The sequence below is a fragment of the Leiobunum rupestre genome, chromosome 2, assembly GCF_980474605.1.
Source record: "Leiobunum rupestre chromosome 2, qqLeiRupe1.1.hap1, whole genome shotgun sequence".
In the NCBI taxonomy this organism is placed as follows: domain Eukaryota; kingdom Metazoa; phylum Arthropoda; class Arachnida; order Opiliones; family Sclerosomatidae; genus Leiobunum; species Leiobunum rupestre.
The window spans coordinates 79804291-79821032 of record NC_143385.1 but is presented as its reverse complement, the minus strand read 5'-3'; the positions used below and the strand labels follow the sequence as shown (position 1 = coordinate 79821032).

Here is a 16742-nt window from a genome sequence, read left to right as displayed (position 1 = left end):
CATATGTACATACGTGTGTGTGTGTGTGTGTGTGTGTAAAGTAAATAAGTAGTTTATTACTTTCAAATCGAAAAAAGCTTAATTTTAAAACTACGTAGACGGTATGCGTAGAGACGCTAACTGTAGGTTTATAAAAATTAGTAATAAAATAAAATAGTAGGGAATCACGTTAAAGTATAATTTCCCAATGAAAAAACAATTTTCCTATTAAAAAGAGAAGGGCACGGTTACTTTCATCAGGACACCTTGGGATCGCTTTAAAGACGACGCTTTACCCCAGTCTGAGACTGGCCGCTCATGACCGCGTTAAATCTCTCTGCAAATATAACACAAAGGTGACTTATTTTCCCGCCTGCTAAAACCATTTCATTTTGTCTCCACCAACCCTCCTGTACAGAGACTTGAATAACAACAGCATCTCCAAGTTGCATTTGAAAGTATTCGAGGATTTGCCGTCACTCACTTCTCTGTAAGTTTCTATTATATTACGTCAGGAATCCATAGCTCTACTTGGAATGCTTATCCCGCCAGATTTTCGTCTCGATGTGGCTGACGGTTTTTTTGACGTCACAATGTTAAATTAACAAACTACAACGAGAGGGGAACGCGCACAGAGGGGACTTTTTATCTCGTAGGCGGGGCCAAAGCCGTCAGAGTTATCTTACCATACGCGATACGGCAGGATAAGCATTCCAAGTAGAGGTATAGATTTCTGATTACGTATAGATGTGTTTTAAAAGTTTGATTATTATTAAACCAAATATATCTATGAACCGAAAATCAAATTAACTTAAAGGGCTGCAAAATTTTATTGATGTTATATACTATCACTAGATATTGGTAGTGGAGGAATTTAATTTTTCAAATGAGTTTGTGACCCTTTTTTAAGCGTTACTATAAAATGATTAGGAGGAAAACGGAATGAGAACCGTAGCAGCTGATCACAAAATTACCTCAGACAAAAAATTTCCTTTTTCAAGACCTCTCTTTTGATCCTTTCTCGTTATGGAAAATAACAATTTAATTAGTTTTTAAAAATGCTAAGAAATAAGTACCAAAAAGGTTCCTGAGATAATTAGAGAAAAATACAAGGTGAGGTAAAATCGGGTAAAATAATAAAGATACACTACTTAAAAACACTAAATACAATAAAAACAGATATATCACGGGGTGAACCAATTTGGTCCTGCATCGACACCACAACGAAAATTCAGATCACCTAATTGTTTTGTAGATGTTAATGCCACTACTCGATTTTTGATAGATTTAGCTGTGGTTTCCACATAATCAGAGAAGGGGTTAGCTGCTAATGAAAGTTGTGAAAAATCAGAGTATGGCTCTGATAAGACGACCTTTACCAACACAAAGTAACAATTAGAAAAACTAATATTCGTATGTGAGAAGTCCATTGCAATTTTTTACAAAAGGGTGAAAACGGTCTACTGTTGGAATTTCTGGCTGAAATTTTTACTTTTTAAACAATAAGGAAAGGCCCCATTTCATAAATGACAAACCGCATTCTCAAACGTCCCGCAAATATAATAGCAACATTAACATTGAAATTATGAAATCACATTCAAAATTGAGTGTATGGTTTATTATTTTACATCTCGAAAACTAATCGTACTAGTGTACGAGAAAAACGAGTACTAATTGTGACTTAAGATTATATAATAATATCAGGATGACTACAGAAAAATCAAAAAACCCTTGTAGGAAAAGGAGGAAGTTTTAAGTCGATTTATAGGATTAATAGGAGATTTTTGGCAAAATAAAATATAATATAGAATAAATTTCATTAAAATTACAGTGATATATAAGATAAATTATATTAAAATTACAGCGAAATATAAGATAAATTCTATTAAAATTACAGCTAAATATAGAATTAATTCCTTTAAAATTAAGGGAAAATATACTATAAATTTCTTTAAAATAACGGGAAAATATAGTATTAATTTCATTAAAATTACGCAAAAATATTGCATAAATTCCTTAAAGGGAATTCGGTTTAATAATAGGTTAACCGAACAAAGATTTCTAATTTACCTAAATTTATTTCTATTCATATCAAAAGATATAACTGCAACCGGAGAAGCCCGAAAAATTCCACAAATATAGGAAATATCATAAAATAGTGTAATTATAGTAAGTTATAGGAACACATGGAATATGTAGGAAAAATTATTAAATATAGGAGGTGTTGGTCACCGTTTAATAAAGGTCCCGATATAAAACTGGCTGTCGGACATAATCCCCCCGCTAAAATACGCAAATAATCCCTCCAATATCTTTTTTGGACGAAATCCCCCCGGAAACGAGACATAATCCCCCCACGTTCGGGACCATATCCCGCCGAATATGGTACAGAATCCGCCATATCACGTTCGTAAAGTAATTTATTTCCATCGTTATTGATCGTTTAAGGTGAATATTTCTTTAAAAGAAATACTAAAATAAGGAGGATATACCTAAATCACTTAACCTAACCTAACCTAACCTACAGCAGACAATGCTTGATTTTAAAAAAATCTTTGGGGGGATTTTGTCCCATACTTGGGGGTATTTTGTCCCATACTTGGGGGGATTATGCCTCATGTTCCGGGGGGAATTCGTCCATTAAAAATATTGGGGGGATTTTTGGCGGGGGATTGTGTCTTGGGTTGGTATTTTTGAAATTTTTTAAATAAAAATCAAAACAATCGGTTATTAAGATTTTATTGATTTTTATACAATTAATGACTCTTTTACTGTATAATTTTCGGATATCTTATTTTTATCAGTTAGCTAATCTTAAAATAAATGAAATCTTAATTAAATTTAATTACTATTTATTATTATATTTTGCTCAGATTTTCTAGGTATTTAAATTTTTTAAGAACCTTTTTAGCCATTTTTTATTCCTCCATTGAAATACATTGTGTTATTTAAAGCAATGATTTTTATTAAAAAAATAACTTGATTTAAATCAGCCAACCCTAGAAACGTTTCAACTTGGCAAAAGCCATTTTATGAAACGTGCAGTTTTGGCCCGAAAAGTTTCAATTTGGCAAGCCGTTGTTGTTCGACTTGGGAAGTTGGGATTAATTTTTCTTGAAGTGTAACTATAGCTCAAAGGCGTGGCGCGATGGAGAAGTCCTACGCAAACATCACTCTTTGATGAATTGTACTTTCTTTTGCGTATAGCGACCTTCGAAGGAACTCTTTCCGAACATTAGCGGACGGCCTTTTCCTTAATCTGAGCCATCTTAACTACGTGTAAGTATATGAGGAATTCCACATTTACAGGACAACCAAAGTGGTGTGAGGAAGACTGCATGGCAGAATCCATCTGTGGAGGCTGGTGTAGGACATTATGATACGACTACAGTAGGGGTGTGCAAAGTATTTGATGAGACCAAATAATTCGATCGAATAGCGCTTGGAAAAGTTCGCGAATACTAGTTTTTTCTGATCAAATAGTCGAATATTCAAAAAGGGAGGGAAAAAGTATTTGGTATTTTCAAATAGTTTCCAACTGGTCGAATAACCGCGGATCTTTTTCTAATTTGTTGAGTTTCAAGGCCATCAATTAAAATTTCGAACTAGTCCTTATTTCTGACAACTCTTTAGGCCACAGCGGCCAGGACCATAGTCGCTAGCGAAAACTATAGTGTCGCCACCTATCCACACTCCGCGGTACTATATAGTGGTGATCAGAAAAAAAACAATACGGCGTGTTAATGCATTAGGTGAAGAAGAATATCATAGTTTAAATGGTAAGATAATTGATTTTTTGTTGATAAGTAGTATTAAATGTAAAGTTTATAACTTTAACTAAACCTTTTCGTAACGTCGATAAACTGTCATAAGGTTTTGAACTCATCTTGGACTGTGTAAAGTTGAATATATAAGAGTGTGCCTTGGCATATAGCAAAGATGGAAGTGGAACCATTGGAATCTCCAATAGGTATGCTATTAATTAAATATTATTATTTTATCCTATATTAATTCTATTTTCATTATAAAAGTAAATCTTACCATTTTGAAATTTTAAAATACATTGGAGACAAGCCAAGAGCGTTAGAAGAAGGGGAAAATTTTATTTATCTAAGGAAGAAGAGGGCGTAATTTTAATTGAAGGCTTTGTGATTCAGTCCAGCTCACCAAGTGGGGAACCACATTCTTTAAAACTACAATTTAAACTGGATGAAAGTGAAAAACACTTCATTAAAAGTGTCAACTGTTCGTGTAAGAGCGGGTAAATGATTTCATTTGTATATTTAAATTATATCTGAATAATAACGTTTAATTATTTTTCCAAGGAACTCTGGATTTTCTAAACATTCCGTAGCAGGTTTATTTTACGTAAATCGCTATGGAAAGTTAGGTCAGCTCTCTAATGATGTATCATGTACATCAAAGCCTCAAAATGGGATAAAATGAAGGCAAATGTCCAAGCCCACTAAAACGCAAAAAAATCCAAGATCTAGATTGCGTGAGAAAAGTTGTCAAACCCATTTTTGACACGAGCAGTTTAAAAAATTGTGAGGAACGGATTTTATCGAGCCTACCCTACGAACCAATGTGTGCCAGGCATTTACCCCCAAGTCTTAAAGAGTTTGTTAAATGGAATGTCAAACCAAAAAAAGCCTTAGATGTTACAAGTGCCGTATCTAGTATTCCAGCTGCAAATGAAGAAATTATTTACAATCCTAGTAAACGCCGACAAATTGACCCTGCTGATTCGGACCAAATCATTTTTAACGATAATATTTTGAGAGAAACCCTTAATGTTTCAACGCACTACGAGAACAATTTTACTCGTAACATGTCAACTGAAGAAAAGCAGTTCTACGATGATTTTGTTCAAGTTGATTTTGAAAAAGCAAAAACGCTCGCTCAATTAGACCAAAAAACAGATGAGTGGAAACTGGAAGGAAAAGTGAGATTAACAGGAACCACTTTCAAAAAAGTTCTGTCATCCAAAAACAAAGCAAACACAGCTTCCAAGCTTTTAGAAAATCATTTGTCTGGCAAAGAACTAAAAGTGGCTTCTGTAGTCTATGGTAACAAAATGGAGAAAGTAGCCCGAGCCAAATTTTCATGGCTCAAGAAAGTTCAAGTAGTGGAATATGGTCTCCTAATTAGCCTCCGGAATCCATTTCTGGCTTTTAGTCCAGATGGAATATATGTGGAAAATGGCGAGACCAAATTGCTCGAGATCAAGAGTCCTTTCGTAGCCAAAAAAATTTCAATCGAAGAAGCTGTTGCGCAAAATAAACTCAACTTCTTGAAAGTTGGAGAAAAAGGAATTTTCCTACCAAGTAATGATTGCAGAGGGTATTACGCGCAAATTCAACTTGGACTTTATGTATTAAACTTAAAAACATGCTCATTTTTTCTATATTCTCCTAAGGGTTATTTTTTAATTGATATTGAGAGAGATGAAGAATATTTAAAGCAGAACATAGTGAAATTGTACAATTTTTATTTCAAGGTATATTTACCATTTATCATTTAAAAGTTCCTATTTCAAACTGCGCCATTTAGTATTATCTACAATTTTTAAATGAAGTGAGATATTAAGAGTAACAAATGATAAGTTTATAATAAAATTTTTCTATAATCTTGAAAAATATTTATTTCCCGTGCCACATAACATTTAATCATCAAATTTGTCATCTGCTAGAATTGGTTTTAGAAAATTTACTAATCCACATATGACCGTAACGATTTCATTGCAATAGGGAACTAAATCAAGGTCAAATTTATCATTAACAATTTTAAATAATTTAATTCGTTGAATGGTTCTCTCCACATGCACACGAGCAGATGCTATTTTTTTATTTTTTACGCTTTCGTCTTTACTAAACTGTTTTTTCTTTCTTAAAAATGGTGGGATGTGTAGAACTATTCCATTGGCAGCACATTCGTCTTCAATTAGAAAGCCTTTATCAACCATAACTCCATCAATAAATTGTTCGCAGTTAGATATGACCCGACTCTCAACAGTGATTTCCTTGTCACTAACTTTTCCGCCCCAAGGGTCACTCACGAGCGTAATCATTCCAGAAGGCGAAATTCCAATGAGAAGTTTAATTGTGTGGGTGCCTTTATAATGGCTGTAGGTTTCCACTCCGTCATGAAACGTGTTAGGTATCATCATGGGAACTTCTGAACAGTCCAAGACCACACGAGTGTTTTGAAACTCTTTGAAGCATTTAGGAAAATTACTCCTGATATTATCTAAATTCGGCCAAAATATGAATTTTTTTAAAACTTCAGCAAGGGCACAGAGGGTTCTTTTGAAGTAGGTGGAAACCAATCGATTGGAAATGACAAATAATGAAGCTAAAGCAGCGAACGTCAAATTTGATTTGAGCTTCATGAGAGTCAAGAGTACCCGATCATTTACCGGCATAAGAAAATTTGAAAGCTCACTGTTGTTTTCAAGTCCTAAAACTTCAAATGAAAGGCTTTCAAATAGTTCTTTCCCAATGCCTGTAAGATTCACAAAATCCACATTTGTCATTCCATTGCTAGTAATTCCAACTCTTGATGCGCTTAAGTTCGTTCCTTGGTCCAAATAAACTTGAACACCAATGGAAGCTTTCATTACACTAGCTGCCACATGAGGTTCATTAATTCCTTGAGCTTCAGCTGCGACTTCAGCTAGCATAGCTAAGTTAGTTAACGTTGAGACATTTTCATCCGGAGCTGGTTCACTTTCGCTTTCAACAATCGATTCAACAACGTTATCTTTCAATGGTGATGCTGAAGGTACTACTGTATAATTTCAAGATAACTTTTACGTTAATATTTCCATTAATTATTTATCATCAAATAACAATTACCTTTAGAACGGTTTACGTAACGTTGGGCTCTCTCTTTTCTACTATCTTCGGTTGATTCTTTAACAGGCATACGTGGCAAATTTTGAGAAGGAATGGCATTGAATTTCAGACGTCTTCTTCCGTCTAGAAGACCTTTCTGATTATTTAATTTCAAATCAAGTAATTAATATTAATACTTTCAACTCACCATTTCTAGCCAAGAAGTCATCATCTTTAAAATGAGCGCTACATATCTAAGACCGTTTGCTAGGTCTTTTCGCTGACTTTATCTTTGTTAACCACACATTAGTAAGTTTCTTACAATTTGGAAATTTATGAAATGATAACTTAAAATCTTCTTCTTTATTATTATCTTGATTTTTAAAGCTTTTAAGCGCAGTATTATTACAAAAAGGGACGGCACAATTTCTCCCACCTCGACCATTACTGCATGCCGCCATATTTGTTTTGGTTTGTTTTGATTTTGATCACCACTCCACGCGGAGAACCCAAGCTGCAGGGGTAGCGACTGCTGTGCCACCTATTCCCGTTTCGCTAGCGAATAAAGAGCTACCTTTCGCGTCCATAATCTGTGTATTAAAACTTCTTAGCGAAAGGCAGAAGCTGTTTAATTGTTTATTCTAGCGCCTACTGGCGTGAACTGTTTTCTGTTTTGAAATTTTCTAAAACTAAAACCAAGTATAAACAAAACCGGGAGAAAGATTTTAGTAACTTTGTGGGTAAAAAAGTGCATTTTGTCTATTTATTTGAATGCCAAGTCAAGAATTTATTAAATTATTGAATTAAATTCTTAACATTTTAGTATTAAGAAGGCCATATTTTAGCCAAAGGCAAAAATTAAATTATTATCTTATTTTGCTATTTGCAACTAAAACGTACGTCCCGTGATTTCAATTATTTTTTATTTTTTTTGACAAATATGCAAACTATTTGGTTATTTGAAAACCAAATAAGTTGAATAATTTGATATTCGAAATACTATTTGGTATTTGATCAGTTAACTGCCTTGGATTTTTGCACTAAGATATTCGACCAAATTATTTGACGTTTTAAATGTTCGATTTGGTATTTGACGTGCCTCGAAAAAAATATTTGATATTCGATTCGATCCCCAAAAAATGGTATTTGCACACCTCTAGACTACAGGTGATATGGGATGATCTGACGTCCTAGGTATACAACGCCAAATGTAAGTTCAGTGTCAAGGTGCAGTAGGAGCAGGTTCAGCCACGAAGTTTCCCCATTCTTTAATAAAGTACACAGATAATGTACTAGAGGTTAAGAAAAGCACCGTCCTAGTTTTGCTTTGTAACTTGTGGATGTTAACGGTAATGGCATAAGTGGATAATAAACTAAGTATTACACTTCCTTTATATCCAAAGCAATTTTTTTAATGATAGTCGGTTTCTCCAATGACCACATAAACCATTACGTACCGACCGACTGACAACTCTCCGCGAACTGCTCTTAGTATCTGGAGGAAGCCCGGAAAATCGGCGACGGTCCGCCGGAAGCCTTTTCGACGGGTAAGCCAAGGCCTATTGAAAATTGAAATGCTTTCAAAAGTGTAAATAACGCTTACTTTTGGAAAATAATGATGAATTATGGAATTGGAAGATAAAAATAACTAATTTTAAAACTGGCTCCATTTCAGAAGTTAGTTTTTTTCGAATTTCAAACCTAAACAAGTGTACACTCGTATTTCTCGCCATCAAACTAACCAACTAATTTTTCAACGGAAAGAGTAGGAAGGGACGAAGTCATATCAATTGAATTTTGTATCCATGGTTAAAAATTGATAATAAAATTAAAATAACACAACTGATACTTCAGGGACGAGTTTTCTCTTCGGAAACTTCCTATTTCTCAATCACTCCAAGACAAACTACCATGGACCGAATTCGTACTGTGCCATACCTTTGTTTATTATCTACTTATGGTAATAGTGAGTGTAGGGAGCTGTTGTATCGCGTGTCATGAAGGTCTCCTACCCATTGAAACCCGACTACCTGATTAAAAGGCATTTGAAGTCGCTTGATGACTTGGGTTTAATTTAGGGCCTTGGGTATTAACCTAGCTGATTATTATTATTAAACTTCAGATTGCTTTCACAGCATTGCCCTGGGCTCCGTTACCAAATAAAAAGACGCCAAGAGGGGCTTTAATGTATAAAATGAATTCTGTGCATTGCTAAGATGGGCTGAAGAATCGTCTAGCAACCTCCACGGAAACATGCATCACGTCGGTTGCAGGGCCACCGAGAGCGGGCCCGGGCCCCGGTAAAGCATAAATTTTGGCCCCAAGAAAGCCCTATCTACTGGAGATAGATATACTTTTTCGGAGAAAAACCTGGGATAAGTATACCTCGTTGGTTCAAACGCTGGCCCTAGGCGGGACGGGCCACGCTTATTTGTACCGGCTTCCCCCCTCTCTTGTCGGGCCTGGTCGGTTGCTTAACCTCCCAATTTTAAAGCCACCTGCGGGACACTTCATCGATGGACAGAACTACCGGAAAATTAAATAGTCTGTTTTTATCTCCATGATTTAGCTACCTGCCCGAATTCGCCATGTGTTCCTTCACTCCGCGAACCCGAGTTTGCGAACCCAAACCCGACGGCATCAGCAGCGTGGACAATATGCTGGACAATCCCTTTCTGAGGGTCAGCGTTTGGTTGGTGGCCGCTGTGGCGTGCTTTGGCAACTTCGTCGTTCTCGTGGGTCGGCTCACCGTGAAAGAGCCCAACCAATTGCACAATTTCTACATCAAAAACCTGAGCGTGGCTGACTTTCTAATAGGCATTTACCTATTCGCTATCGCCATCCAAGATACAAGGTACGGGTTTTTTTCTCATATAAAAATAATGAAACTGTATAGTTATTCTGAACAAGAATCCATAAATGATTGTATGATTGTTTTTTGTCTAATTCGGAGCCTTTTGAAAGACACACTTAATAAAATTGTCTGTGAATTCTTGGTTAGCATTTTGTCTCGTGAAATTACTTTGGAACTTACTTGGTAAATAAAGCTGCCCCATTTTCAAGTAGATTCCGAGGAAAATACATTGAACATGACCAGACCTGGCGGAAAAGTTGGTATTGCCATCTATGGGGGAGCGTCAGTACAATGGGCAGCGAAGCTTCAATTTTTATTCTGGTCGTAATTACAGTAGACAGATACGTGTGCGTTACGTACCCTTTGCCCATACGTAGGGGCATTAACAAAGTAAGTACTTTTAGTCTCTTATTTCTAATTGCGATAGCAGCACTAGATGCCACGCTCTAAACAACCTTACCCGCTACCACCATCAAAGGCTAAATAACCTTCTCAATAGAAGATAATTCAAGATGTATTCAACCATCTAAAAATACGGGTAGATTGTATTATTTTCCGGACCATGGGCGCCGACAGACGTTTTTCCAAAGGGGAGGGGGGTCAATCACTAAAATTTTAAAATACATTTATAACTTTATAAATATTATCCATAACCCTAAATGACGTCATGTTTTATTTGGTATTTTTTGTCTTCATTTTCGTAGCATTTCTGCATTTATCGACATAAAAGTAGAATTCATCAGTACCAGCCTACCAGGGCTGTCTTTTCATTTTATGGGTCCCTGGGCCTTTTTGATTTGAGGATGAAGATTATGGCGAGAATTGATGGCGTTTAAATCGTACTTGTCCCGTATTGGGTCCTCCTAGATTTTACCCCCCTTTTCAGCCCCCCGGAGTCTCGGTTTTTCTGCTTGGACATATTAAGCGAGTAATTTACGACTCCCAATGCTGCTTTAAAATGAAGGTCTTACTTAGATTGTCATTATTGTCATTGGAGGTTTTAAGTTTTTATTTGAAAAATAATTTCGTATCTCCATGCTTAAAATCCCAATCAATTTCTAACTTCTCAAAACGTTATATCAAACGATATATTAAATTACATTTCCTACGTTTCGAAATTATTCGTCAAACCACTTCCTAACTGCCAAAGGGCAAACTCGCCAAACTGTCAATATCGGGTACCTCAAAATCTGACGATAAAAAAAATTCTAAAATCTAAAGCTAATCTTACTTTATAAATAGGAAACTTCTATGCGTAGATAAAATATTTGGTAACACTGTAACGTATAACAGTGGGATAATTAGGCTTAGGGAGAACCAGGGTTCGAAAGCTCGTTGAGTTTTAAATGTTTTAAAATAGTTTTAATTAAGCATCCAAAAAAATTTAGTTATTTAATATCGTGTCTCTTTATTAAATTTCATTTATAGTAGGAATAATTTGAACAAGAGGCCTTTTTCGTCGAATCGCAAACTCGCAGCTCCGAGCTCACTCACACCATATGGGGTACAGAGTCTAGTTTGCTCATTTGTTTATATACCTTACTTTTGTGTTAGTATCGTCCTAAAATTAATGTACCGTCGAGTGTTTAGTGTACCCTGGTTTACCACTTTAAGCTATAATTCTTCATCAGTACCTAGTGGGAAATATCTTTGCGTGTTCTACTCAAAAGATGCGGCGGGACTACATAACTTTATAAAAATATCTTCAAAGTTAAAAACTTAACTACGTATGAAATACAATCATTTTACGGTGAGCAAAGTCTGATCTAAGGGGGGCAACGGAGCAACCACCATCTAAGGGGGGACAGATTCTCCGTTTGCCTCCCTCCCTCCGGATGCCCATGCATACTCAATAGCAAATATTCGTAACGTGTATTTAAATAATAATAATAATTTTTGCATGATAATTAACATTTGTTTTCAATTGCAATCAACACTTAATCTTAAAATAACTTAACCTTGTTTATTATTATAAAATTGACACTTACATAGCAAAGTATTATAAACTACAAATTTCCCAATCAAACGAAACCCGCCACTGTGCTATATTTTGGGAAATGAGCCAAAAATATTCGGTTGAACAGGATACGTGTCTACTCATGAGGGCGGAATTTTATGCCATCCAAAATCCGCTAGGCGACGGTGGTCTGCCAATCTGAAAACTTGAGACCACGATCACCAGCGGTTTTGAATGGCAAAAGCACGCATTAATTGAAAAACTATTAAAGATATTTTTCTCCAAATACACAAATCTTTTATCTAAACCAGCTTTTTTCCTGGTCTCTAGATATCCTTATTGATGATTGGTTTATCTTGGCTCGTAGCGTTTCTAATAGCCTTTTTGCCTTGGACTCGTTTGCCTTATTTCTCAGAGAGCTTTTACGGCCAGAATGCTCTATGTTTTCCCTTGCACATACATCATCCATTCGCGCCAATGTGGCAGTATTCATTTATCATATTCTGCGGCATAAATTCCTGCGTTTTTTTGGTCATCGCCGTAGCATATGTCAAGATGTTTTTCACTATCGTCCGTTCTCGTTTGGGTCTTCGCTCGTCGCAGCTGCAACAAGAGCGAACCATCGCCAAGAGATTCGCCTTCATCGTCGGCACGGACTTCTTCTGCTGGTGCCCCATCATTACCATCAAATTCTATTCTTTAGCGGGTGATTATTCTGCTCGCTCTAAAGAATTATCAGATGCGGAAACCATTATTAACTTCTTACAGGTTATCCAGTCGATGACTCTCTCTACGGATGGGTGGCTGTGTTCTTGCTGCCGGTCAACGCGGCTCTCAACCCTATCTTGTACACTCTGACCACTCGTCTCTTCAAGCAACATTTCTCCAGGATCTGTACTTCAAAGTCTGCCAGTTTACCCCCGGAGTTGCCGAGGAATTCCACGCGTTCGGTGTTGTACAGCAATTGCTTATTTCGCTCCGACGTACGGATATTCCTAAATGGTGTGCTTCAACCTATATGTGCCCTAGTCACTTAGATACCCCTTTTCTTTAGTTTTAACTCTGCCTTGGATAGGAAACAAGCATTTTAGACACATTTGATCAAATTCAAAACGATTGTGAGATGGTCGTTTTGATCGAAAGAGAAGTTCATTTAATCGAAAGTGAAGTTCATTTGATCGAAAAAGAAGTTCATTAGATTGAAAGTGAAGTTCATTAGATTGAAAGTGAAGTTCATTAGATTGAAAGTGAAGTTCATTTGATCGAAAGGGAAGTTCATTTGATCGAAAGGGAAGTTCATTTGATCGAAAGTGAAGTTCATTAGATTGAAAGTGCAGTTCATTAGATTGAAAGTGAAGTTCATTTGATCGAAAGGGAAGTTCATTTGATCGAAAGTGAAGTTCATTAGATTGAAAGTGAAGTTCATTAGATCGAAAGTGAAGTTCATTAGATCAAAAGTGAAGTTCATTAGATCGAAATTGAAGTTCATTAGATCGAAAGTGAAGTTCATTAGATCGAAAGTGAAGTTCATTAGATCGAAAGTGAAGTTCATTTGATCGAAAGTGAAGTTAATTTGATCGAAATGGTTATTAAGCGTGATCATTTGATCGACAAAAGCGACAGCATCCTTAGTAGACCTTTCTTATCAATATCATTTTGTTACTGAAATATTTGAGAAAAGTTCCAAGGTTGCAGGTAAGGTTAGGTAAAAATAAATAATAATTTCTTTATTTTTTAAGTTTAATGGTTACGATATCAGTAGGTAGGATTTCAATATTTACGATTTCAGTAGTTACGATGTCAGTAGGTGGGATTTCACTATTTACGATTTCAGTAGTTACGATGTCAGTAGGTGGGATTTCACTATTTACGATTTCAGTAGTTACGATGTCAGTAGGTGGGATTTCACTATTTACGATTTCAGTAGTTACGATGTCAGTAGGTGGGATTTCACTATTTACGATTTCAGTAGTTACGATGTCAGTAGGTGGGATTTCACTATTTACGATTTCAGTAGTTAGGATGTCAGTAGGTGGGATTTAACTAGCTACGATGTCAAAAAGGGGGATTTTTTATACACGGACTGTGATTATAGAGAACGGGGCCGGGCTGCACCGCGCGCCCCTAGCACGAGATCGAAGCGAAAGTGTGGCTCTGTCAGCCCCCAATTATATAGGTACTTTGAACAGTCAACGAGATTTAGTTATCAATGCAATGCTTTATTTTTTTTGTCGATCTTTTAAACTTTGATATTTTGCACGTCGATGGAATTCGACCAAAAGGCCCCAAATCAAACAAGCCTATAAGTTTATTGGTTTTACGAGCCGAAAATAGTAATCGTACAACTAAAGATATGTTCTATGTACCATGGGCGATTGTGGACATTTGTGAAATTCAGGGTGACCACAACTATTTTCCAATTTTAACCTTGAAATTTCATGTTTTGCTATAGACGGCAATCAAACTCTTTAAATTAGAAATGGTTGCCAAATTTCTTAAAATAAATATTTAAAACCTATATTTTTATTTAATTTATTTACCTCATGAAAACTCTATAAAACCCTATAAATCCATAACAAATTTCTTATTTAACGAAAACATTTTGTGGCTTTTCTGTGATCACCCTGCTTAACTTTCGTTACAGAACGACTCCAATTGCAGCAGAGATTCTTCGGACTCGCGCAACTGTCGAATGTACGGAAGCTCTTCAACCGACAACAACGTGTATTGCTTCTTCGGCTAAAGAACCAACGCGGAACGACAAACGTGTAAGGAGGCTCACACCGAGCCACAGGGATTGGCGAAATACTTAAGATTGAAGCGTGAAATTGTATTCAAACGTATTTTTGAAATGTATTTATCTCAAGTATTTATATAAAAACCGCTGCTAGAACTTTGTTAACAGCTTTGGCAGTATAACGGAAAATAGTTAGTCCAGTCGTGGTAACACAAACTCAATATTGGACTTTGGTAGGGATTTTATGGAAGCACCAATACCCTATTTCTCTAAATAGCGTAGGATTAATTAATCAAATGTTACCAATCATGTGAACCAGCGAAGGGTAACACCAGAAGTACAAATCTAGAGTTGGACTCCTAAATTTGTATGAGGCCCCTATTTCAAAGGCAGAACGAAATGTTTTGACACGAGGCTAATGTATTCCAAATGATTTAATAAATTGTACCTGGAAATTATGTTGTAAAGCCAGTGGCGACTTTGTGTAGTACCTCGATGGCACAAGAGATGTCGTTTAGTCCATGAAAACCGGTATAAATAGATCCTTAACTTGGTTCAGAGTCTAGGAGCCCATTTGAGAGTTTTTTTTTCGGTTTAATGATAATCCTAAATGAAAGGTTCCATTTCTAACCTTTAAAACAAGGCTTCAGAGAGTAGGCTAAATAAGACTATGCCCTTGGTGGCTCAAGGGCGGAATCGACTTAATTTCAGTAGCTTTCAACAAATACGTTTTATAGGCGCTATTTGGTTGGACCGCGCCACTTTACGTATCTGAAATATGTCACGATAATCTTAAATCCACAATCTCACAAATAATTATGTCTCCTAGTTTAAAAAATATCTCAATTCCTTTGCCAATACAAAATTGGAGTTGTGATTAAAATAATAGCCAGCACGCCTAGATGTAAATTAATTTTAATTTTAGAAAGAGTCTATCGCCCAAATTTCGTGTTTGCTATCCACGATTGAAAATTATTTTTCACCTCAATGTCGTACCGTTTAAAACGTAATCCCTGAAAGAATTATCGATAAAACATATGTTTATTTCGAATGAAAAATATTATTCGAGAACATTTATCGAATAATTTTGTAACCAAACGTGAATTCGTTATTTACTATCTTTACATATAAGAAGTATTTTAATGTAGCAAATTATTTGTTAGCTATCATATACTAGTCATACATGAATGTAATGTATTATTTTAATTTAAAAAATTGTTTTCAAATGTTTGACTACTGTATACTCATGACAGGAATAGATTGATCAATGAAGATCAAAATTAAAATGAAGATCAAGTTGGAATTATTGTAGTAGATTTAGTAACACTTTATCTTTGATAAAACGGGTTATAAAATTGAAATATTTCGCGCTGAGGTATCGACAGGGGGCGATACCTTACGGGATAATTTTGATGTAATAAATAATAAATTAATGAATTTGATTTAAATATCAAATTAATAAATAATTATAAAAATTTTGAAATTTTAAATTTCAAATATAATATTTTACTTAATTCTATACTTAAAAAGAGGGGCCTCAAATCTCAGTGCCTACGTGTAAAATATTGCTAGTGGCACCTCTGGGAGTGTGATCGTAGCGTTATTGTGCACAAACTGTTTACTCTTGACGTTTCACCTACGCGTTTCTAGCGCGAGCGTAACTTGACTATTGTAGCCACTTTACAAATTGTGATATATTGTTACTTATCATATTTAAAACATTGTAAAAGGTCCATAAATGTGCAATAAAATTAAATAAATGTTATCTAATTTTATCTAATGCGCTAACAAGGAGACTACCCGAGGTGTAACTCATCGATTTTGTTTAAATTCAGGGATCAAGTAAACCTTCACGTAACTTAAAAAACCCCAAAGGGAAAAAATGCGATGAGCTTTAGTTTTACCATGGCAACCGAAAACGTTTTTGACAACTAAAATATTATATTTCTCTATGTAAATTAACATGGCAAAATCGAAGATTCTAAGGGTCGCCCCTCATGAAATTATTAAAATGTTTAAAGGTTTTTTTCAACAAAGGTGGTTAAATTTGGGTAAATATCTCATTTTGGGTAACTGTCTAATTTTGGGTAAATATCTAATTTTGGGTAAATTTCTAAATTTGGGTAAATGTCTAATTTTAGGTAAATGTCTAATTTTGGGTAAATGTCTAATTTTGGGTAAATATCTAATTTTGGTAAATGTCTAAATTTGGGTAAATATCTGAATTTGGGTAAATATCTGAATTTGGGTAAATATCTGAATTTGGGTAAATATATGAATTCGGGTAAATATCTGAATTCGGGTAAATATCTGAATTCGGGTAAATTGGGTAAATTCATATCAAATATCTAAATTTGGGTAAAATGAATTTACAGTACC

At 35.4% G+C, this 16742-nt stretch overlaps 2 protein-coding genes across 2 annotated transcripts; one reads left to right on the top strand and one right to left on the bottom strand.

Moving 5' to 3' along the window:
• Positions 1-5644: 5644 nt before the first annotated feature.
• LOC149959175 (uncharacterized) lies at positions 5645-7044 on the bottom strand. Its single transcript, XM_090167354.1, has 3 exons — positions 7024-7044; positions 6837-6972; positions 5645-6768 (listed from the first exon to the last, which is right to left on the bottom strand). The coding sequence occupies exons 1-3, from the start codon at positions 7042-7044 to the stop codon at positions 5645-5647; spliced, it is 1281 nt and encodes a 426-aa protein (XP_090023480.1).
• A 1944-nt stretch (positions 7045-8988) lies between these two features.
• On the top strand, positions 8989-14468 carry LOC149959174 (relaxin receptor 1-like). Its single transcript, XM_090167353.1, has 5 exons — positions 8989-9669; positions 9882-10059; positions 11957-12332; positions 12395-12609; positions 14271-14468. Exons 1-5 carry the CDS (start codon positions 9404-9406, stop codon positions 14367-14369), a joined length of 1134 nt encoding a protein of 377 aa, XP_090023479.1. The 5' UTR covers positions 8989-9403; the 3' UTR covers positions 14370-14468.
• Positions 14469-16742: the final 2274 nt, after the last annotated feature.